Raw genomic sequence first — 25,048 nt, forward strand, 5'->3', positions numbered from 1 at the left:
CAGGGAGGATCTGTCCACTTGGACTTCAGGTCGCCTGCTCACCGTTCAGTCACACAAGACATACCACTGGTGGGGGGGGGGAGGAGGTTTTAATCAGTCTGTGTCTGGGAAGTACTTCCTAAGGGATATTAAAAAAGGCATTTGAACAATTATGATTGGTTATAGAAAGTATTAACATAATGAGAAACTTGTTTCTGGGAAAAGAGATGGTAAATGTACTACAGCAGTAAACGAGCACAGACAAAGTGTATTTTGGTATTAATTTCATCACTTGACTAATGACATAAACATGCACAATGTTTGTAATCAGAGAAAGACATGATATAAATGTAGAATAGATCAATTATTTTATAATTGGACATTTGTGTTTCTTCTAGCACAATGAAACCCACCAAGACTGGAAAATGCACGCTGAGCTGTGTGGTGAAGGATTCTCCGGCCCAAAGGTTGTGAATGTGCCAGCAGGGACAAAAGCAAACCACCCACTCACCTTCTAGCCTTCTGCTCAATGCAAAGTCATTGTAATACCTTTTAAGTTCTTTCATGGAGTTTTTATTATTAAATTAATTTGATTTCTTGTTTTTGGTCTAGTTTTGGACCAGTTTTCAGTTTGATTTTCAAAATATAAGGTCAAAAAAGATTTTGTAAAGTTACATTTTTACATGCAAGAATGCATGCTGTATGTATTAGGCACTAAATTATAGTTTTTGCTCCTTCTGTTGTGGTTTTGGCGTTCCTTATACACATGCTGTCTCCCACATTCACAAACCACATAAAAAGAAAAGACAAGAAGAAGAAGAAGCTGCCAAGATGGGAGACTGCAAGTTTGAGAAGATTCTCCTTCAAATTAATTGTAATTAATTGTACTGTGAACTGTTAGCTGTCACGTGTGATTTTGACGCTACTTTCAAGATATGTCTGAAAAACGTTTTACCTGGGACAACAGAAATACAAAGCAGCTGAGTACTATTTGAATCAGAAAAGCACAGACACTCTGATGGTATAAGAAAAACTGATCAATGGATTCTTAAGTCTGCTGCTACAATATCATCAGCTCCTTTATGATCACAGACTGCTCATTATGGCCTCTTGCGTCTGTGTTTATATTTTCATCAATTAAATCTGCAGGCTGAAGAGTTTTGAGTTTTGCAAAGAGGACCTGCATACAGATATTTTCCTGACTCAGATCATCAAGAGGATCCCTTGTGACGGAGATAACACATATAGCTGGATTATTTAAGAACTAAACAAGTGAACAACTCGTTAGTGTGATTTGTGATGTAATCATGATTAAGACAACAAGGAAGAAACAAGATCTTTGCATAAAGGACCATCAGTCAGATGGGAAGATGGTTACTAAAGTTGAGCTGACTTGAAATCAGAATATTTTTACGTATATCTGTTTGTTTTTTAATGGTACCTGTGTTATCATTGTTTCAGTAGCAATTCAGGGTCTGTACTTCATCATGTATTGCAATAGTACTAGGTTAGAGCCATGAAATTAGACCAGAGGTGTAACAGTAAACATTAAAAAGTATGTAGATTGTACCTTTCCTCTTCCACATGCGTCACTTTATAAGGATTTAACGGTAATTCTGTGTGGTTTTAATCTGTTGTTAAAAGTAGTTGAAGGACTTAACTTATCTACCTGAAACTATTCTTACTGTTCAACCTTCAATAAACAATCATATCACAAAATTTTAGATCATGCACATCGACCGAGATGTCCCCTCTGCATTTGACTACTGTTTAAATGATTTATGTTTACATGATATATGTTTAAATATACCTTTTATCTGCTGAAAAAAAAAAACGTTTTGTCTTTTAACACTTATCGTAAGAACCTTAAGAAAGGGAAAAATATATTATTCTTTTACAAACGTAAGGAAATCTAACTGGAAAAAAAAATGTATGTTGCATTGGCCGGGAATCGAACCCGGGCCTCCCGCGTGGCAGGCGAGAATTCTACCACTGAACCACCAATGCATTCACATAGTCATCTATAGTGGGCGGGGCTTAAATAGGAAACACCTGGATGCAGCCAATCGTTATTTTTGTGCATTATTATCCGATGATCGTAGTTGGTTGATTGACTGTCCATCATAAGGTCGACGGCTTCAAACAAATATTTGTAAATGTATAAATACAAGAAGTGCATACATTCTAAATGTATTTAAGGAAAAAGCACTACATGTTAGAAAAAAAACTAGGTAAAATAACAACATATAAACACAGTTAATACAATCGTAGTTTTTAAAGTCTACGATCGTGTCCCACAAGTGCAGGCAAATGCCGAAGTGCAGGCAAATGCCGAAGTATTTCATTCTGTCCCACAAGTGCAGGCAAATGCCGAAGTATTTCATTATTGTGCCAAAGTTACCTGACGTGAACACAGGTTGCCACCGGTTGTTATTCCCTTGAATGCTTTACTGCGTTAGAGGTTCGGTTTGTCGTTGTCTTCGTTTGTGCACAGTTAAAATTGAACTCCCGGAGTCGAGAGTTGTTTAGCTAAAAAGCCCTAAACCGTTCCCCATTCATTCTCTATGGTAGTGCTAAACCACTACGGATGTAATATACTTTTGGCCACTACGACTTAGTGGCGCTGTCCCGAGTTTTTCTTCAGAAGTCGCGCGCCCTCAGAACCTGTCATTCAAAGCGACACTATCTACTTTCTTCGAATTCTCATCACGCAGTATTCACTAATCAAAGGTAAGAGACTTTGTTTGGCATAAATTTAAAACTATAGGGTCAATTTATGGACTTTTCACCCGGGGTTTCATAGCAGGTAGTTCGTTTATGTACAGGACTATGTGCAGGACTTTACCGGCTTTTCTCTGTCAGACAATATTGGTGCAATAACGTGATAAATTACACTATCAAACTTGATTTAACAAACAAACGTTATCTATTTAATGGTCAAGTAAAGTAAACTTTTATCAGGACCATGGGTGTTACACTATCTTTCAGAGTCAAATTAAGTCTTAACTACAATATCAAATGTCATTTTGTTCCTCAGTTATTTGATAGGAACTCCTCTCCTGCCCCATTTGCCCCTCTCCAAACTCATACACTTAAACTCAGGTGCTTAGGCACACAGTTTTTTTCCCACATCTACTGCCCCTCTCACTCCCCCCTCTATTCTTGCTCACACATGCTGTGCCTCATTGGAAGATGACCAGCTGGTTGGCTTTGGCACTCGTGTTAAGAGCACCTGGAAGGAGATTTGGGACAGCAGAGCTGATGGCTATATAGCTGATAATATAATTTTTTTAAATGAAAATCTGCTTTTAAGATTTATACTTTCAGTCCTACAAGTTTTTAATGATTGGTGTGGGCTTTGTTTTGTGTTACAGATCTGCTTTAGTCTGGGGTGCCTCTGTCTGCTTCAGCTGCCTCTCTAAGTTCATTTTAAATGTTCACCTTTGATCTGTACTTTGTCTTGTTTGAGGCAACTGCAGAAAAAACTCTCACACATGTAGCATGTGGCAAAGTAAGGAGTGTAGCTATCTTTTCTAACTGCCGTTGTACAGCTAGAGCTGAGGGCAAGATATGACTTACCATATTTTCTTGTCTTTGTTTTCAAAGTTGTGACTTCTGCTGTAGATTAATTGTCACCCTGGCATTTACCTGGAAGTCCTACAACACAATTTGCCATGCTTTGCTGACAATGCAAAACGATGTGGATTGCTTTTATTTAAGCTCGATGCCTTCAACTGTCATAACCATGGGCCCCACTTTGGGAATCACCGGTTTAAGAGGATGTTAAATTAACCTTGTATTTATAACTTTCACTGAATGTTCTGATGCTGCTTTTTATCTTATACCACCCTACTTCCACCCACCATCCATTATAACTTGCTTGTAAATTAAACTATTTTCATGAAAAAATTGAAATTTATTGTCTTTTTTACTGCTTGGAATTAAAATAATATAGCTTCTTTTCAACTTAAATGTGCCATTTATATACAAAACCTTCTGTCTCATGCTTTATGGGGTCTGAATAAAAATGCTAAGATGTACTGCTGCCAGTTCACCAACATGGACATTTTAATGCGGTTTCAAACTTTTATATTACTTTTTAGAAGGTGTGCATGATTTAATCTGTATACAAAACAAGGAAATCAATGACATATTCAGATCTTAGTAAATAGTAGTAAATTAGATTTTTAAACTAAAATGATTTATACATGTACTTCAGGTACTTCACTCTCAATAAACAAGTTAACAACAAAGGGAATCTATTAAAGTCAATATTAAACAATGTGTTTCATCACAACACAATAGCCTAAATCACATCTCAGATTTGTCTCAGTGGGGATTTGAACCTTCACTAAACAAGCATTCAAACACCTTGGAAAAAAAAAAAGATACTTTAATCCTATTGGCTGATTTTCTGTTACAGCTATTCGCAACTGAGTTGTTTAGCTAAAAAGCCCTAAACCGTTCCCCATTCATTCTCTATGGTAGTGCTAAACCACTACGGATGTAATATACTTTTGGCCACTACGACTTAGTGGCGCTGTCCCGAGTTTTTCTTCAGAAGTCGCGCGCCCTCAGAACCTTACTTTAATCCTATTGGCTGATTTTCTGTTACAGCTATTCGCAACCATGTTCGCAACTTGCCCCCGCATGACTACCTGGACTTTATCCCTTCACTTACAGGGCGAGCTGTCTTCGCACAATGACTGCGACGGTACTGTGCTCGTGTTTACCCTCAGAGGAGTTGGAGAGCGCCCCCTGCCTGTGGACCGTGTGGTATTACATTGCTCTGTGGGAAACACCACACGCACGCAACTGGATGTACCAAATCACAGCCGAAAGACCCAAACTCTAAAGGTACAACGAGCACACATGCAAAAAGCAAATTATATTATAAAGAAGTGAGTGCAGACATAGTTTTAGCTCTTAGGTTTTGTATTTAACATGTCAACATGTTTATGGTTCTGTCGTTAGATCTGCAGTCAGTTTACATAAATATGAACACAGGTATGTGCCGATCAATCACATGGAAAGAAGATATTTTACATGGATTAATGGTTGGACCATTAAGCTCTGACAGCCATACTATAACAAATGAGTTCATTGTTTCCCTTTAGTATCAACTCTATCCACAATGTGTATCTTTGCATTTTTGGGCTTTTGGGGCCATTAGAAGTAAGGTGCTATACAATGGCCGGAAATTGAGGTATTATAGTGAGCAAGATTTATTTAACTTTGAACATGGTGGTCTTAAATAAAAATAAAACTTATATTGAAGAATACACAATGAAGTTAATGAACTATGAAAATCCTTGAAGTCATTTGATTGTGTATCTCATGTATTGTAAGCAATTTGCAAATTAATGAGCATCTATTGTGTGTGTTTCTTCTTTTCCGTATTTATGCTTCTTCTCTATCTTTGCTTTGTGTGTCACACACACACACACACACACACACACACACACACACACACACACACACACACAAAACACATGAATGCAGGTGGTGACAGACCTATCTGTTGTAAGTGGCACCTCCACCCTGGAGATCAAGCCTGGTCACAGTGCTTCGTACTCCCTGGTTGTGTCACCACGGAAACGAGGAAAACAGACAGGTAATTTTTTATCCCTGCTGCGTGTTTGCGATTGTGGGCTTTTAAGGTGTGTAAATATGTGATGTGGAAGGCAGCTGCGCTCAAATGTCACCTTTATCTGTCTACTCTAGTCCTTTACAGTTGCTTAAACAGATGCAAACATAACTTATACCGTTTGTTTCCATAACTTTAATGCCTCTTCAGTTTCTTTGTTACCTGTATTTCTTTGACTTTTTCATACATGTACAGTAGGCCCGCCAGCACAGCTCAGCAAAATATACGTAGGATTTGTAAGGAATTTTGATGTATTTGTGTGTGTACAAAATGCTCACTGTGAATGATACATTAATTGCTACAACAGAATAAAGATAACACATCTACAAATCTAAATCAAGAATACATTTTTATTATAATAAATGAACAAACAATTCAAAAAACTAAACTGAGCAAAACTTCTTGCAGGCTGTGTGTCATTTGTAGAAATTAAGGAATTGCAAGACCGTGACAAGCATGAAGGTAAGATTAGTTTCTCTAGATATGTAGGCAATTAAAAGCTCCAAGAGATAAAGCCAAATCTTGCAAGTATGGTGTTCAGATTATAATTCAAATCATGCCAACATGTTAATGCATATACAGTTTATTCAAATGTATGGGTTTGTGTGTGCCTGTAATCCAGCAAATGCACTGGGACACTATGAGGTGCATTTCTCTCTGGAGATAATTTGTGAGCCAGCTGCACCCATCAAGGTCAGAGATGTGCTGTGTGTTGCTCAGGTAAGTTCTGCAAACATACATGCACAGCTGTATATTTACTAATCCTGTTACAAGTATATTTAAGTGGCAGAAACATTAGCATGTTAAATAGAGTTTCTACTAAGAGTACAGATGTAAATAAATCCATCCATAGTTCATCTGATTATTACAAAAGAGACCAGCTGGTGGACTGATGTAACACATGTTGCTCATGTCTAGAAAGCAGTGAGGCACAAAAACATGCAGCATTTTCAACACTAGGGTTTTATCTGATTAAATATATGAGTTAATGGTGGTTAAACAACAAAAATATCAGTTGGGGAAGATTAAGCTCTGTTCACTGGAAAACTTGTTTCATCTTATCTGTAGAAAACCTCAATATAATGATGATGATGGCTTCAAAATAAATGAGAACAAACACAGTTTGGCAGTTACACACCTGAGATAGTATTGCAAATCTCCTTTTATATCCCCCTTAGGATTTTAGTTTAATTAAAGAAATGTCTGCCGTTTCAAAAAGCACAAATGCACCCTCCAAATTGCAAAAAAAATTAACTTTCATGGCTGCTATGTTGGCTTTTACTTTTTAAAATGTGTCCAACTATTTTTTTCTGGTAAGGATTCAAATGGGCACAGAAACAGACTTCTTCAATGTGATCTAGGTCAGAGTTCAGATAGAAGCATTTTGTTTTTAGAGCAACATGGTAGCCGTAGCCTAAGTAAACAAGGATCATTTTCTAATAAAATAGTTTTTCACCATCCAGTTGTGCGGTGGTGAAAGATCAATATTCTATGGTAAAGCTATGTTAAGTAAGCCAGGCACTAAAATCAAACCAGCTTTCTGAGCATTTTTCTGTAGCTTGTTACTTGATCCATTTTGAAAGAAAGTGCCAAGAGAAGATTCCGTTCAGGATAATTATTATCACATAAGAAGTGCCTCTGCTGCTGGCTACTGTTACAGGAAGACTTTATCTTCCATCTACACTAAGATCAAAAGACCTATCATAACATCACAGGAGGAAGCAATAACAGGTGTCATCTTTGAAATATTCCCAGAGCTCAGTTGCCATAGAGATCCCTGTCAGTAACCCACAAGGAGAGCTGCTGAGGCTGGATGTGTTTCTGGAAGGAGATAACCTGAGCGGAGCCAACTGGGTTTCAGTTCCCCCACGGGAGACTCTCACCTACAAAGATACGTTCTCCCCTGTTAGAGTGGGGAAGAGCACAGGCAGGTAAGACTCACTGCACTGTAACTGACCCCACCTGCTTTAAAGGAGGATGTAAAGAAAAAATAAGACTGAGTGGAAGTGAAGTTCATAAAATGCTGTTTGAATGATCTATAAAGGAATATTTTACTATAAATCATTCTTGGTAATTCAACACACTGCAGCACCATATTCACATAGCGAGCCATTTTCTTTGCAGTTGTATAAATATATAAGGAATCTGACCAATTTTAATCAGTTGATCGACGATAAATCATGAAAATCTTGACAGGCAGTGGGATATACAACACATTTGAAAACCCATTAGCTACTGTTAAAGAAAACCTTCAACATGTTGCTACTATTTGATCATTATTGTATCTTATTAGTATAGCATGCTCACTGCATCTTAATCTGTATATTATTAGTATAGCATGCTCACTGCATCTTAATCTGTATATTATTAGTATAGCATGCTCACTGCACCTTATTCTGTATATTATTAGTATAGCATGCTCACTGCATCTTAATCTGTATATTATTAGTATAGCATGCTCACTGCATCTTAATCTGTATATTATAATCCTAAGAACACACTTATTTTGTAGCATTACTTATTTATAGCATTTATTTATATTTATTGCATCCCATTAATCCAGCCATCCAGATTTACCTAATAATTCACTTTTTTTTTGTCTACATCTGTAAATTTTGCAATTACTGTACATAGCACAGAATTACTGTACATAGCACAGACTCTTGCACTTTCTGCTTATTTGCACTTCTGGTGAGATGCCAAACCTCATTTCGTTACTCTATACTTGTATATGTGTAATGACAATAAAGTTGAATCTCATCTCATCTCATCTCATCTCATTATATGGTATACAAGTGTAGCACTAGCTAACATTGCAGAATGGCTGCTGTGTGAATATGGAGCACATGGCAGGTGATTTATGTGTCCATTTTGAACAATGTTTTTTAATCTGTAATATATCTTCCGGTGTTGGCATTTGTTGGATTGTGTTTTCTGCCAGTGTGTTGTTCCAGTCAGAGCTGGTGGGGGAGTTCTGGTATCAACTGGAGCTTTATGCTCTTCCTCCTCCAGTCATCAAGCTGCCACAGGCCTGCTGTCATCTGGGCAAGTAGGTGCACTCACACCAACAAACAATAGCTCACTGCAGGGTTATTGGCTAGGATTGAATGCACACATACTGTATAAACAAACTGTGGATTTGTTCCTAGCTGCAAACATATCTGCAGGATTTTCCCCACAACTCAGTGGTGTGCGTTGTTGCTTGGCCGGTTCTGTATTCCAAAATGAAGGCTTTGGACTCTGAAACATCCCACAATAACCTTTAGGTTTAAAGCAGAAAGTGGCCTGCTTACTGCTTTATTTGCTAGAAATAAAGTTTGATGTGAAAATAATTTGAACAGTTCACATTCACAAACTGTGACAGAGACTTTATCCCAAGTTCACAGCCTTTCCTGCCATACATGCTGTACATACCATCAAACAAGAAAAAAACAGTTTGTTGAAGTTTGCGATCACATTCTGTAGTCAGCATGTGTGCATTAGGGCTACAGTGAAAATCTTTTCTTGAGCAAACAGTTAAGAGAAAGAAACAGCTATAGCAATGTTAGCCCTGATTTTATTCCTAATGGAGCACCTCAATATGGCAATCTATAATGGTGATACTTTGAAAAGGTGTCAACAATCTTATATTACTTAAGGCTGTTTGTTTCAATGTCACACCTGCATCTTTGAAAATGTTATGCTTCACTAAACCCATTTCCTTGTAGGCACATCGTACTGAATGTACAAGTCTCTAGAATCACTTTGTCTGCCAGAACATTCCTGTGCTAGATAGGAGAAAAGATTTTTTACACAAGTCCACTCTGAGTTTAAATAAGGACGTCTAATGAACAGAGAGATAGTTTACCACACTAATGAATTGCAATTAAAGCTGCATATCAATTGAGCACACTGCTAATTAGCTCAGTAAATGATAAATGCAACATTTGGTCCTTTCAGGCATTCACTCCTTTACCCTAAGGCCTTTTTTTTTACTTTGAGTTTTTCCTCCATGCCTTGACGGCAGGATAAGCTTCACTTTTATTTTTGTATCACTTCTTTATAATTGACTTTTCATTATGAGAGAAAAAATAGCAAAATGTCACTGTGCTTCAAGGCCAGTTAAAACTAAAACATCTGGGTTTTTTTCAACCCTTTTTCTGATATTTGGAACTTCCTGATGTTAACCTTTGTTATTTTGTTGTGTCTTTTTCACCTCACTAAAAAAAGGTGTTTTGTGTTTGGCAGGTGGATCAGACAGACCATTCCCTTGGTAAACCCAACAGCTGAGACTCTGAAGATAAGTGTAGCCAACAGTAACCCCAGAAACTATGCACTGGAGATGGATTCATCAAGCACAGTATGAACACACTCTCAGACTCACATCATTTCTGTTGTTGTATCAGAGCCATATTTCATCTCATTATGTAAATCATTTGTCACCTTATACATAAAAAGTCATTTCTGCCTCTTGGGACCTTGACTTACATGTGATTTTGATTTCTATTGTAGTTCAGTGGATTTTTGATTGTATTCACTTTGCATTGGATATCTTAAACAAACCATGCATACACCAACACACTTGATAACACAGTTGTTGTCAGGATAAAACAAACAGGAGTCTCTGTTGTCCGTGAGTGTAAAAGAGAGCCCGGATAAAAAGCTGTGGGTTGCCGAGAAGTGTGATTTCAAGGATTTATCTCTTAAAGCATGAAGTGTGTTTATCCTCCCTTACTGTCCCCATAAAAGCGACGCTCTGTGTTTGTTTATTGCTGTATGTGTGTGTGTGTGTGTGTGTGTGTGTGTGTGTGTGTGTGTGTGTGTGTGTGTGTGTTCCAGCTTATTGTGGAGCCCCACTCCTTCTCCCAGCTTGGTGTCCGTTTTAATCCTTCATCCATCGGAGAGGGGACCCACACGGCAAAGATCACTTTCATGTGCCCTCAGGTGTAAACACACACACACAAACACACAGGGAGAAAGTGGATAACATAGATCACAGTCCCCTGCCTTCACACACACAAACAGACAAGAACACACACAGACACACTAAAATGCAGAAAAAGTTGATTCCTTTTCTGTCTTATTTAAGTTAAAGCAGGTGCTCTTATTTATTTTAAGGCCTCCCTCACCCAATCAAACACATTAAGCTTTGAGCAATCACATCACTAGATGGATCTTTTCATGGTCCAGATTGTCGTTTATTAAAGAATATACAGGAGGCTGCTCACTCGGGCAGTGTGATGTAAACAATATAAACATTTATTTCCACACCTTTTCCTTTCATTTTTATGTAATGTCTCTCTCTCTGGGTTACTTCCTATGAGTTAATCTGTCTTCCCCCCCCCCCCCCCTTTAGTTGCAGGAATGGTGTGTGTTGCTGAGTGGGCGAGGCCTTAAACCGCAGAGCCAGGAGCCTCTGAGCATCTCATCCCCCATTGGCTCCAAATCCTCCATCACCATTCCCTTCACTAACCCCACTGAGCTCCCAGCCGTGCTCAGTATCGCACTCACAGGTCACGGAAACTTCTTGTCCTTCTCTAACACACTTTGTCACTCGTTGGCTCTTGTTGCTCGACATTCAGACATGTTCATTAACACTGTGTGTACTTGATATTTTACATGTATCAGATATGGATCCAACTGGGGGGGCAAACTTCCACCAAGCTGCTAGGCACAAGGAGGCTTTCTCTGTGGCTCTGAGCCACTCTGAAGGTGTTTAACCAATAGCTTTTCATTGTCATTCAGCTTGTGGATAACATTTCAACATTATAGTACATCCCGACTTTTTCACGACTGTGCATCTGTCCTTCATCTCGGCTGCAGGTGTACAGATCAGTGAAGGAGCCGGTCTGGATGTGCCTGTGATGTTTGAACCTAACTCAATGGATATACATCAAGTCTGGCTCTGCATCACTCTGAACCCCCACAACAGCAACAACAGTACCTTAAGTACCGACCACATGAGGTTTGTTTCTTAATGTCATTAAAATTAGCTAATATTAGCGGCCGTTTACGTCTACCTGTTCAGACCAAAAGCCAGCAAGAGCGCCTCTGATGTTTAAAATGTCTAGGTGCCCTCTCCTACACGGCCAGTGTTTAATATTGATACTAAAAGATGAGAAAATAACAGCACTTGTACAAACCAGGCCACCAGGGTCCCCAGGGGAAAAACAGACATATTACCCACATCCCAACCAGAGACAGAGAGAAGTACACCCTTCAACAAACAGCTTGCAGATCTGCAGCTTTTTTACTGGTTATCACACATTTCTTTAAAAATGGATGATTGAATTACGATAGAAGTTTTTAAATGAAATATATGTCCTCACAATTGGATACTATGGGGCACCACAATGCTGATTATGAGTCACAAACCACTGGTCTATTCCAGACATGTTTTTTTGTACCATATGAGAATGTGACAACACATTGCAAGCAGTGTAATATACCCCAAATTTTGTTATCCATCCTCTTTTTTTAAAGCTCTTCCATTGTATCTTGGTTTTTATTGTGGGTACTTCCCTGAGTGTGAGTCTTTCACAGGGCTTCAACAACGAAAAACACTTTCACACTCCTTTTCACACCTTGGATAGGAGAGAAAGGCCATGCTGGAGTTCAGTAGTCGATTACATTTTCAGTACTGCACATGGCTTTAGCGAAGTTACAGCTAGTAAGATAAACAAATACTGGTTGATTGTTAGTTTTAAAAAAATGTATAAATTGATAATACACTCCTTTTTAGGTCTGAGCAGGAATTGTCAACCATCTGTTGGATTTACCCTCTTCGTGGGATTCCTATTGAAACGGCTGTTGAGAACCCGCCACTTGGCGTGCTTGGATGTGAAGCGGGCTGCCAACTGGAGAAGAAGGTGGATGTACTGCTCACTGGGTGTGTGGCGGGGAATCAAGATCGGAAAGGAGAAGGAGGTATGGGCCAGTTTGAGATCAGAAATATTTTTGGAAAAGTTACTTTTTATACCATTTTACAACGGTGGAATGATGAGGTTGATGATTAAAGTCAAACATTGTTTTTTGCTGGACTATTTCTTAACATGAGACAGCAGAAATGAGCAGCAGTAAATGAGAATCGAGAGAGTTCAGTTCTCTGATAACGAGATGAGATGTGGCAGGATCTGTCTGATTCAGCTCTGTGTGATTGATTAATGATCTGATTGGGTGTTGGCTTTACACTAACCTATCAGAGCAGCACATTGCAATTACACATTAGAAAACACAAGTCGGGAAAAATGTAAAATGGACCAGTAAGCCACCATCTTCTTTTATTCTGGACAGAATCGCAGTTGATAAAAGAAGACTTCCAGTGTGAGGTTCGTTCAGATGGTGAAACAAAGCACTCTGAGGTTCAAGACTCCCTTTCTGCTTCCATTGAGGTAGTGAGCAAGGACCCTGAGACTGGCATCGTAACACTCACCCTGAATGTAGTCTACACTCCCCTCAGGCCATCCAGGTAACAGCACTGCACACACACACACACATATACACACACCTTCAAAGAAAACACGACACATAAACAGGTACGCTGTAAAATGAAATACACACTGAAGTTTCTTTTTGGGAAGACTCAGAAGCTTTTCAGTTGAATCCTGTTGTTCTTCCCTTTAAATCCACTCCACTGCTCGTGTAAGCGGTTAAAACAAACCAACATCTCGCACACTCTGGGAAAGGCATCAGAAATACAAATACGCATACTAAAAAGAAGCGTACCGGCCCCTTTGAAGGAAGACAAACAACAGAAACATGCTGCATTAAAAGTAAAAAAACACACTATGGGATGCACATAGAGGTGAACACAAACACTCATTACCTGACAGAACAAAACCCACACACACTGTGAGAGTATTATGCAGACTCTAAGAGAGCCACACAAGCGTGTCAGAAGTTGAAAAAGCACACACTCACAAGAAAGAATAAGAGGCACAAAACACTCTCCGAGAAACAAATACGCACACATCTGTGTAGGAATACAACAAAAGGATGCTAATAATATGTCAGCAAAAACAAAACAGGCACGTTCTCACACACAGACAAACAAACACAATCTGTTGTTCGTCTCTCTCTACAGATAACACACTGGAATTGAGCAGTGGGTTGAAACACTGCATTCATTTATCTCGTCCTTCTCCCTTTCTATTTTCTCTCTCAGATGGGTGTGGCCTCTGCATTCATTTATTACTTACTGTCTACTTGTGCTGAGTCTTAATGTTTGTAGCTAAAGGATGCTGTGTACTGTTGGAGGTAGAGAGGAAGGCCAGCTCATTAGCTGCTCTGCTGCTTTAACAGTACTAGAAATGTTCAAATCCCCATAGATGACCCATTAGCTTTGGTGTGACCTAAAAACATTTGGTACATTTTTTTAGCATCAAAACACCAGGGGTTCCACTCTTCCTCCTCCTCCTCCTCCTCCTCCTCCTCCTGCTGTTTTTAATCAAACCACATTCATGCCTTTTAGGTTGAACTTATATTTAAAAAGCTTTCGGTGCAGGGATGTTTCTCACAACTAACAGTACGAAACCACTCATCTCACTCATTCTCTATCAACCACATTGACGGCTATTTTAAATGTGTAGCACTTTGCAATTGCATTACTCAGCGGTGAAGTGAGGTCAAATTGTGATTTGAATGTGCATCACATAACGTGCAGGAAAATAACAAAGAAACTCCACATATTGTTACAACCACTTTCCTTGGTTGAATTTCAGTTTCTCCATGGCAGCTCATATGCAATGGAAGTATTCTGTCTGATCTCACAGTTAAAAGTCACAGTTTACTTATTCTCTACTGTCCTGCCTACTGTACATTGCATGTGATGTCCTGCTGAGTGAGGAGTGCATTCATTTATCAGCTTCTGCCTTCATCTGTGGAGTCCATTAATGAGGCGTGCCCTGGTAGAATCAATACCTCGGAGAGCTAATGACTTCTCCATGAGGAAATGACGGGGGGTGTGATGCTGCTAATAGGCTCTTCCATTATCTCCGTGTTATTTCTGTGCCGTGGGCAGCCAGACGAGGAGGCCGAGTATCATGAGCTGAGAGCGGGAATATTAAAGACCAGTTTAGAGAAACGTGCTTTCTGTTTAGATAAATAGGAATGCTTCAATTACAGTTTTTGATATAAATAAGAGAAGTGGGATGAATTTAAGAGGTGCTGGAAAGCAGAGGTGTTTGTCTGTGTGCAGTGGAGGGCCGGCTGTATAAAGTTTTTTCTTCTCCAGTAGTTAAAGCCTCTTCCCATTAATACATGATATCAACCTGCATACATCTGGCCCTCCATAACACATATGAAGTATCCATGCTCTATTGTATGTTTCAATAACCTGCCAAAGTGACTGGAAACTAGTATCTCTCCATACCGTTTTTTTACATCGCACAGCTATGAATTAGCATTAATCTCACATTCAAAGTACTGCTTATATGGTACTTTTGGTATGGTACTTATATTTGGGGTATTTAAAATAGAGCACATGAATAAGAAAGAAACTAATTCTAATAATGCAATAAACACTTGTATGAGACACTGTATGTATATTCACAACTCAAACATGTAGGATAGGTACAGATGTACAGCAGTGCTAGTCACCTCTGCCTTCTACATTTGTTTTGTTTGTTTTGTAACAAATCCAGCCAAAAATACTTGTGACTCCTAATTTACTCATATTTAATGCAATAATACATATATCGCGCATTTCTATTGTTTTGTTTTTAGATGATTATGTAGCAAAAGGAAGCAAATCAGATTCATATAAAATAATTTGAACAGCATGAAGACTCACAATAAAATGCAAAGATGTGTATCTACGTGTTCAGGTTTGCAGCTGTCTTAGCTGTGCAGTGTGTGTCTGGTGAGATCTGGGAGTTTCCAATTACTCTCGTCGCCACGGAGCCTCAAGTCGATGATGTCATCCTCACTGAAGCTACTGAGCTGGGAACGACTTCAGCTGTGGGCTTCCGCCTGACCAGCACTACCAGGTGTGTGTGTGATTATTTTTCTTATTTCATTCACTCTTATTCCATTGAACATTTCCTAATAATTAAATACAAAGATCTTTTGAACCAGGAACTCAAAGTCCCTAATGCACTTTTCTTATAGATAAGTTCTAGTACAAATGAAGAAACAACAGAGGATTTGAAATGTGGAACAGAAGTAAACAGTGATCCTATATTTGAATTAGGGCTGGGCGATATGGACCAAAACTCATATCTCGATATTGTTTAGCTGAATGGCGATACTCGATATATAGCCATATGTATTTAACAGTATAACACATGGAAAAATAAACTACCTGTTTGTGAATTTTAAAAGTAATATTAGAAAATAAAAATCTTCCTTAAATACAATAAAAGAGAGAGAGAGGAGGAGCAGGGTTAAGAGGGACAGACAGTCAGTCATCATCAGTGACATGAGAAAAAAGTGACCTGGCACCTCGAGAACGTTATTTTAATGCAACTTAAACTATATCCATATTAACTATATTGTCTTACCCTATATCTTGTTTTAAAATATATCGATATATCTTAAAAACTCGATATATTGCCCAGCCCGACTTTGAATGGATGTATTAAAGAATACAATGTGACATTGAAACTAAATGGAAAACTTCGGAGCATCTTGTGGAACTGTTATTCAGTACTTCTTTGTACAACACTGCTGTGAAAAAACATCAAATCAAGCTTTCTTCTCTTGGCTACTCGCTTTGTTCTTATTCGCTGCTTCGTTTCTCTCTTTTACTGATTCCAGTTCTCAGCTTGAGCTCACACTGACATACTTTCTTTATCAGGTTCAAAGACGAATATCACAGCTTTGCTTGTAAAGTCAATGAACAGTAGACAGTGCAAGATGTGTCTACATGAGGCACCTACTTTATGGCTTGTTTGTAACTAATCATGTTATCTGTTTTCTGCATCATGGGATTATTTCTTGTCATGCAGTGACTTTGATGTTTTGGTTCCAGGAGGCCAGAGCCCTTCACAGCAGCGTTCTCGCCTGGTAGCAGCAGTGAGTTCACAGTGACCCCAGCCTCAGGGATGTTACCTCCTGTTGGTTCTGCTGGAGCTCTCATCACTGTGTCCTTCACTCCCAACACATACAGCATGCACAGAGCCAGACTGACCATCCAGGTATTTTCACTTTTTAACAATCACGATGACTTTTGAGTCAAGTTGTCGTTTTGCTTCATGACCTTGATAGTTGGTTGAAGACTTAGTAGTAGTAGTAGTAGTAGTTAAGTTATCTGGTCATTATATTTTTCTATCAAAGTTTGTTAGAGTTTTTATTACTTTTACAGAAATGATAAATCTACTTCATTGAGACCAAATCCCTTGCATGACTGACAGCTGAACTATCTTCTTAAAGGCAGTAGACATGCAGTGGACCTATGATGTGAGAGGGAAAACCCTTCATGACCCCTCTGCACCACTTCCACCGCATCAAGCAAATGATCAGCGGCGTAACCTTGTGGCTCAAAACCTTCGGCTCCCCGCCCTGGATAACTCCTCTCCTGTCAAAATTTGCAACATTTACCAAACAATGCCACCTTAAATTGCAGCGATAGCTTTTGACTCATAAATCTAATTCAGCCAGCTAGTTGTCACATTTGTGATGGGTTTGTCCCTTTTTCTCTTTAAGTGGCTCATTAGTCTTCTTAGTGTTTCTCATAAGCATTTCTAATGAGTTATCTGTCTGCCAATACAAAGATGTTTTTTGTGTAGTTTGTGGCAACATTTTAGGATGATGATGATGATGATGATGAAAACATTACAATGCATGAAGTGTAATTAATACCCAGATTTCTCATTCTCTAGTATTAGCATGAATGTAATGGGTACAGTCATTAAGATAGAATGGCTGTCTCTGGGTTCATATCTGCAGTGTACTCCATAAAAGAGGCAGTGTCCCTCAAGTTTTTGCACATTCAGCAGCTTTCAGAAGTACCATGAGCCATATATGGTAGTAATAGTTATGATGGCCCTATTATGCCTCAGAGTCCACTCTAAGTAAGATGTTACCAACTTCGTTTTTATTCATCCCTTGCCTTATGATTCTTCATTAAGTAGTCTGGCTATAAATTTGATGCACCTCAAACTGCTGGACCACGGATCATATTAAACTAACCAGGGTAACCTTGAAATACACAGCAGCTTTTCTTGAAACTTAGTACCTTACATGTAATACATCAAACCACATGACTTTTAAGAGGCTGTCCAGCATGAGGCCTAGCATGCATGCTAATCAAGCTCATACACGACCAATGGCTGTTTTTCAGCAAAGACCTTTTAAAGGGTGAAGTCTTAAAGGCTGTGTCACATTTCTGTTCAGTTTCCTCAGTTTGTAAACAACATACAGTATATATAATGAGTCCTGGATTCTCAGTCCAGTCACTTATATGTGAATGGACTAAGACAGAAAGTATTTGACTCATGAACACCATGTGACCTATTTAAGTAGTTTTATGAAGAACGGTAGTCAAGCTGATCTGTCGACCAAAGCCTTTAATTGCTGCACATTGTGCATCTACTTAAACAAACTGTTACAGCCACTGTTAGCCACATGCATAAGCTCTCATACTAGTAGCATATTGGCACTTTCGATGTCATTTTAAAGTATTTACTATGGCCTTACGATTATAATTTGTGCTCATCAACTTTGTCAATCATTAGTATTGAGCAGTTATCAGAGGTTATAAAAGGTATAAAATGCATTACTCAGCATTTATAATGGCTTGTCTATTTGATACTAACATGTATGCTAATAAGCTACTACATTTTTACTGGTATTATAAAGGGTTAACACATTTTTAATGATTTAAAAAAGTTTGGAGAACTCAGTCTTCAACTGTTGTTCAATATATATTTATAATACAACAATACAATACAGCAACTTAAAAACCAGCACGATTCAATGATTTGAAACATTTTTGTGAAGAACTTCTTTCATTTGTTCTTTTTTTTAGCACCTTACTTGTTCTAGAAATGCATTTGTAGAAGGTCATAGTACTATTACAAAGTCTGTTTATCAGTGGATTAAAGGTGGATATGTTACCTGGATACTGTATCTAGTGCGAGTGTGTGCACTTACAATTCTGTCATCCACATATGGAGCTGTCCTATGGCTCACCTTGTGCCTGTGGAATTATTCACGAGGCAGTTACGCTCAGTTATGCTTCCATTAAGCACCATCTGCAGCCTGCTGGGGCAAGAAAGGAGGGAGTGAGAGAAGAATCAGATGGGTATGGAAAGAAAGAGTTAGAAGGAATAGATAGGAAGTGGGGAGAGAGGAAGAATAAAGGGCATAAATGGGGGAAGTAAAGATATAGTTGTAGTACCAGATAATGGAAGGAGCAGGGGGGTGAGGGAGAGTAAGAAATGATGAGAGCAGCAGATAAAGGGAACACTAGAAGGGGAATGTTTGGTCGAGGATGAAGGAAGACACCTCTGAATGTGTTTTGCATATCATATGTGAGAGGAGGGGAGGTTTGTTGCTGCTGACGGCCTTCTGTCTGACAATATGCATGAATGAGGGTTCATTTCTGTCTCCAGATTACCTGCTGTATGTAAATAGACTGAACAGTACGTTTTCAGATTGTTTTTCCTGGGAGACATTTTTAGTGTCATAGTTGTGTTTTTGGTTTTGGAACGTTTCAGACTTGGTCGGACTCACCCCTACAGTAACAAAGATTGTCATTTTTGTGTGGAAATTGTTGGTTGTTGTGGGAGCCTAGTCATCACTTCTGTTTTTGACCTTGGCAGAGAGCATGTGTTGCACTTATTTTTGACAGAACAGTCGCAAATCTTCCTCATTTATTTGTTCCCCTTACAGTTTAGGACTCCTCCAAAGCCCTCCTAAATATTAGATTTACCAGTAGGAGGCATTTCCTACAATAAAAAAGTTTTTACCCCTGTCACTAAAAGTAGGACAAAAGGCAAGTCAGATTTTAAATACTTTTTTTTTCTATTCTGAGAGACAGCTGTTAAATAATTAACTTACTGCAAACACTGGTGAAAAGTTACAATTCAAATCTTATTATCAAAATAGCTTTGGCCTGCAGTACCTCTTCATCATTCCAAATTGTGCTTCTGACCCTAACCCTCATGATAATTACCTCTTTGAACGGTTAATTGTCAGATTTTTTTCTCTTTAAAATCTCACATACAGTTTCAAAGTGCTACTTATCACTTATCTACCATTGCTAACAAATGCTGATAATTAGCTTTCAACCTCATATGACCCTTCTTTGTAGCATTGTCTTCATTGTAAATTGTTTTCTTCTATTTTCAACCACATGCATACTCATTACTGCAAGCTTCAAGTTAACTAATTCCTTATGGTGGGTGATTAATAATCTTTTTAAAAGCATACAAATGTTGTAGTCAATTTCTCCTCATTCCAACATTCTCCTCTGCTAGAACAAAAGCTAGGAGAGTGTAGCAAAACATTCTTTTTTAGCTAGGCACAACAAACTTGCATTGAGTTCTTTGGTGCCTTGGGCAGGAGTTTATCTGTAGCATTTAGCGACAGAGGAGTTTCAGTTTTTAAAAAAAAGTGTGAGAGAAAGGGAGAGAGTGAAATGATAACAGTTTAGATTTCAAAACGTCTTTTGATGTGGTGTGACAGGGGAGCCATATGGCGCAGCATTAACTAATCCTCCTCGTTTCTCTGACATTCCTAAATGGATTATCTATTTGGCTGCTTAATACTATTTCATTTTCATTCTGTCACAGTTAGTCCTATCCCCATACATCACTCACGTTGGGATTCAATTAGCATGGCAGTAATTAAGCAGGGGCTGTGTCTCCCTGAAATGCTCACAACATTATTTGACAGCCTGCCGGGAGTAGGGAAGGGGATAAGTTGACAGAGAGAGAGGGAGAGAGAGAGGGAGTGATGAAAGAATGTAAAATGGGGATACTTTTCATCAAGTGCTGTCTGTTTGTCTTGTAACATCCCCATTTGTCACTACAAAATATAGATATGTCATCCAACACAGACATTTGCTGGCATTTTTTTACAGTGAACTCCAAAAATGTGAACAACTATTGATTAAGTATTGTAGCTCAAGATAGCAAAATATTTGATCCTATTTCATTTTGCAGTCTAGCAGTCTGAGTTTGAGATTACAAAAAGTTGCACATTTTCCATTAGATAAACGCCTTTTCCATGTGTTTTCCTCCAACCCTTGAGTCAAAGCTTTCATATGATTGATCCGTGACAAACATGACGTTTTGTTTTGTCCAAGTGGCACGTGTGAGGCATGTCTCTGTTAGAAATGAGAAAGCTGCTGCGGTTCTAATGGCACATTGCACTCACAGAATACACAGCGTGTCACTTCTGTTCCACTGACAGGTACCACTTTTCCCCGTCATGTACCGGTCATACTCCATCATTGTTTCAGTGTAAAATGAAACTAGCGAGTGTTATGCCATAAATACATTTAGGTTTTCCACTTTGCATAAGCATCGATTTAATGAACATTAAATGCAGAAACAAACATTGTGTGAGTAAGAAACGGGTTGTCACCTCTTTCAAAAGTGAAAGACTGCCTGCAGCCTTTTAAGCCTTTTGCATAGTCAAATTGATGCAAAGACAACCACAGAGAAAGGTTAACATACACATTCTTAACAGATTCGTTTTGATGTTAATGATTAATAGCAATGCTTACATTTTCCTCTTTAAAATCAGTTTTGATATCTACCTCAATAACTCTCATTTCATTAGGCATCTTGCCTATGGTAGTTTTAGATAGCTGTATCAGTAAATTCCTGAGAGATTCCTTCTAATTGAATATGTTTGTCATTAATAAGTGCAACATACAAAAAAATAACTTTCAGAAAGGAGCCAAAATACCTGGGTTCTCACACCTTTCCTGAGGTAAGAAAAAAAGAATCACAGACAAAACATTGGAAACAGTTCAAAGCAGTCTTCAAATCTCTGTTATTTTAACTTTTCACAAACATTATAATAGACTTGCGTGTACTTCTCTGAGCAATCCTCTGTCCTTTTAATGTGCATGCTTAACCTGTTGTTAAGATATTTTCATACAAGAGAATGAAGTAGCTGTCAACTCACTGAAAAGTCAGATAGAGACAAACACGCGCGCACACACACACACACACACACACACACACACTGGCCCACATCCCGTCCTGCAAGAGGGGTCCGGTAACATGGAGCACCCACAGCCACCCCACACCTGCTAGTTTGAGCAGCCAATCATATATCAGCCCGGTCTCCCACCGAAACAACTCTGTGCTTCTTTGAAGTGAAATCTAATTATTGCTGCGGCACTGCTCAAGAACACTGCATGTGTGTGTCTACACTTGCGCCTCTGAGCTAGTGTGTGTGCCTGTGTGTGTTTCTGTGTGTGTGTGTGTGTGTGTGTGTGTGTGTGTGTGTGTGTGTGTGTGTGTGTGTGAGCATACACCTATCAAAACTCCCCCTGGTGAACATGACAGAGGAGATGTGGATGAAGAACAAGCTGCTCAACTCTGCTTTCATCTTCTTTCCCCTCTTTTTTTACTGCCTGAAAACTCAGCTCTGACACATAAAAAACTCATCTCATCAGCGTATGTGTGTATGCGCGAGACACATTGTTACATATTTCATGCTGCTGAGGAGTTATCATTCTGTTTGAGTGTTTGACAAAGCAGCACTTGTGTGTGAGGGGCATCCGGCATGTGTTTGTCTGGTTTGGGTGGATGCTGCTGTGTGACACTTTTGGAAGCAGCTTTTGATGACATGACAGATCGTACTCGAGTGTGTGACATGCTTTCATTTCAAAGTGTTATGAAGCTCTTACACTGACTGATGGTTTATGTGTGCGTGTATCTTGTTGACTGATGGGCCTGTGTTGTTTGCATGTTTACCACACTGAGAGTGTTTTTTTGTACGTTTTTCTCATGAAGCTACCCTCAGACAACATCCAGCACCTGTGCCTTGTCTCTGATAAAGAGATGGAAAACGCTCGGCAGCAGGATATGAAATATGCTAATGAACCGACATATTGATAATAATGCCTCAAACACATGGCAGAAAGAAAATGAAAAAACCTGCGATGGATTTTAGTCTTTTACCAACCTTGTTTCGAGACAGAATTGAAATCCTCACCTTGAGGGAATACTCGGAGAAACTTAACATAAGGATAGTCAAGCTGTAGACATCAATCATAAGGGTAATGAAGTCATTTATTTTTGCTAAGCTCTGACACCAGGAATTAGGGGCTCTGTACAAACTCTTTCAATAACATTAACAATATGTTCCTCCCTGTTTTTACAATGTACAGAGGTACAAATTCAAATTCACCACGCCTTACACAGCAGGAAGAAATGCAAATCACAATTAATCCAGGTTTACCCTTACTTTGCGGGAGAGGCAATAAAATCCAATTACAAACACTAAACACATAATATCAACCTCTATAATCCTACAAACATCTTACAGTAAAGGCATAAGTGAAATACAATACAGTCCCCTTCTACTGTGTGTATATGAACAGCCCATATTAAGGTCCTTCTCAAATCTAAGGGTTAGCAGTTGGTTAAAAAAAAAAGAAAAACATCGAATGTAACCTGCCTGATATTAAAAATATGTCAGTGAATGTGTGAAGAATCCGATAACGGGGGCAGACAGACTTCAGCTCCTCCTCACAGCGATCACAGTCACTGTCTTTTGAGGAAGAACAAATATCATAAATTATGTTTTCAGTACAAGTATAAAGCGCTACCCAACAGTGTTTAATCGTGTTGCTACTAGTGTTTTCTAATCTACGGCCGGTACTCGCAGGGCTTGTTTGTCCGCTCTCATCAATATGACCACGCTTGGCTATTAGCTTGTAGGTCATAGTGGCTAACAGTGCAATTTGATCGAGGGGTTTATTGGATTAAAAGCGTCCTGTCATCTTCCCTCCGATCTTAATGTGCGTAAAGATTTAGGTATCGCTGTGTATTTTGAGAGTCACTGCAGTTTAAGTGTGAGGTAAAAAATGTTGCAAAATTCAAAATCTGATTCGTTTTGTTTCATTGTGGCAAAGTGAGGGTCTCTCATAACTACCCCTTCACATACACACTCCTGTAACAGTGTTGAATCCCAGCTGAAGGAAAACAAACACCATCAGGTGAGCGTTTATTGCTCACGGCTTGTTTTAATTTAAATAATAAATACTCCATGGGATTTATTTGTTATAAAACACTTTATATAATACCTACATAACTGTAATCCAATTCTGAAATATGAATACAGACTCCTGCTGTGCACTCTTCCATCATGTTAACTGAGTGCCAAATGAAATAATGGGGACTTCTTAAGCGATTCATTTGCGAGGACCCTCAGAGAGCCATTACTCTTTGGAAGAATCACTGGATTCATTATTGAAGCTCACCAGGAGCTACACTTAAACACACTGTGCTGCTCCTTCCTCGTCTATTTTCAAAAGATCTCTAATTAAAAGCAACACAGGGTGGATTTTAATAACAAAACAACAACGACAACAACAATATGACTTTGAATATCCTCATGCAGAAAACAATGACCAAATGACCAGTGCCAGAATAAACCACATGATTATACAAAGCAAGGGAGTATGTATATTTACAAGTACTGTAATTAGGGTGCTACTTGTATTTTACCTTTCTTATCTACTCACATACACGTAAGAGGGAAATATTGTTCTTGGAGGAGACAGGGTCGATGACCTATACTGCAGCCTGTCAATGGTAGGAGCTTCAAATAAAAAAGCAATTAATTTGCTCATTTTATTATGCAGCCTATGATAAAGATAAATAATGATATTTACGTGTGTTTGGATGCTGTTACACCATTAATGAGAAAGACTAAATATTTGACGTTTTATGGACTCAGGTCAAGGCAAATTATGAATGAAAGGTGAGCATAAATATGACAGAAATATGGCATATATGTAGAAGAACAGGTGGAAAGATACACCCATTATGTGTTGTTAGCTGTGAAGGATTCTTTAATTATTGATTAAATAATAAAATAGTCAAAGTAACTCACTTTTCCTTATGTGATGACCTTCAGCTGACCATCAGTATATTTGTATACATGTAAACTGAAGGCTGCTTTTACTAAGCTGCCATTTGGGGGGAAGGGGAAGTGGGGACCTTGACTTTCACAGAGACTCAAAGCTCGTTCAGGTGTTTGATTTGTAAATAAGTTAAGTTCAGAGGAGAATGGGCATTAGGATCATTTGCATAGGCAAATCATCCAGGGCAATTCACAAATTTAATGCCACCTTTATTTTGAAATGCCAAGAGATGTGCTGAATGTTGGAAGCATGCGGACCTGCAAAGACGTTTACTGTAAGTATGATCTTTGTATACTTAATAAAAGACCAAAAAGAAGATATTGAAGTATTTTATTTACACTAGCTGCTCCAATGTCCTGTTATTTACTTGTTCTAGTAACTGGTGTTTG

The 25,048-nt window shown here is 38.7% G+C and overlaps 1 protein-coding gene and 1 non-coding gene across 2 annotated transcripts in view; one reads left to right on the plus strand and one right to left on the minus strand.

The window, feature by feature from the left end:
• The window catches only part of LOC109998075 (cilia and flagella-associated protein 47), a 50,057-nt gene extending 31,391 nt beyond the window's left edge, over nt 1–18,666 (plus strand). Inside the window, 17 exon segments of the mRNA XM_065952276.1 lie at nt 4–69; nt 378–521; nt 4,663–4,836; nt 5,482–5,593; nt 6,249–6,346; nt 7,382–7,557; nt 8,568–8,675; nt 9,854–9,965; nt 10,445–10,549; nt 10,962–11,118; nt 11,234–11,317; nt 11,429–11,570; nt 12,348–12,532; nt 12,899–13,073; nt 15,430–15,597; nt 16,575–16,740; nt 16,976–18,666. Of these exon segments, the coding sequence (XP_065808348.1) occupies nt 4–69; nt 378–521; nt 4,663–4,836; nt 5,482–5,593; nt 6,249–6,346; nt 7,382–7,557; nt 8,568–8,675; nt 9,854–9,965; nt 10,445–10,549; nt 10,962–11,118; nt 11,234–11,317; nt 11,429–11,570; nt 12,348–12,532; nt 12,899–13,073; nt 15,430–15,597; nt 16,575–16,740; nt 16,976–17,161 (2,358 nt within the window). The 3' untranslated portion in view covers nt 17,162–18,666.
• On the minus strand, nt 1,916–1,986 carry trnag-gcc (transfer RNA glycine (anticodon GCC)). The gene has a single exon. It is a non-coding gene; the product is annotated as a tRNA-Gly (tRNA).
• Nucleotides 18,667–25,048: the final 6,382 nt, after the last annotated feature.

The sequence above is a fragment of the Labrus bergylta genome, chromosome 24 (genome assembly GCF_963930695.1).
Source record: "Labrus bergylta chromosome 24, fLabBer1.1, whole genome shotgun sequence".
Classification (NCBI taxonomy): Eukaryota; Metazoa; Chordata; class Actinopteri; order Labriformes; family Labridae; genus Labrus; species Labrus bergylta.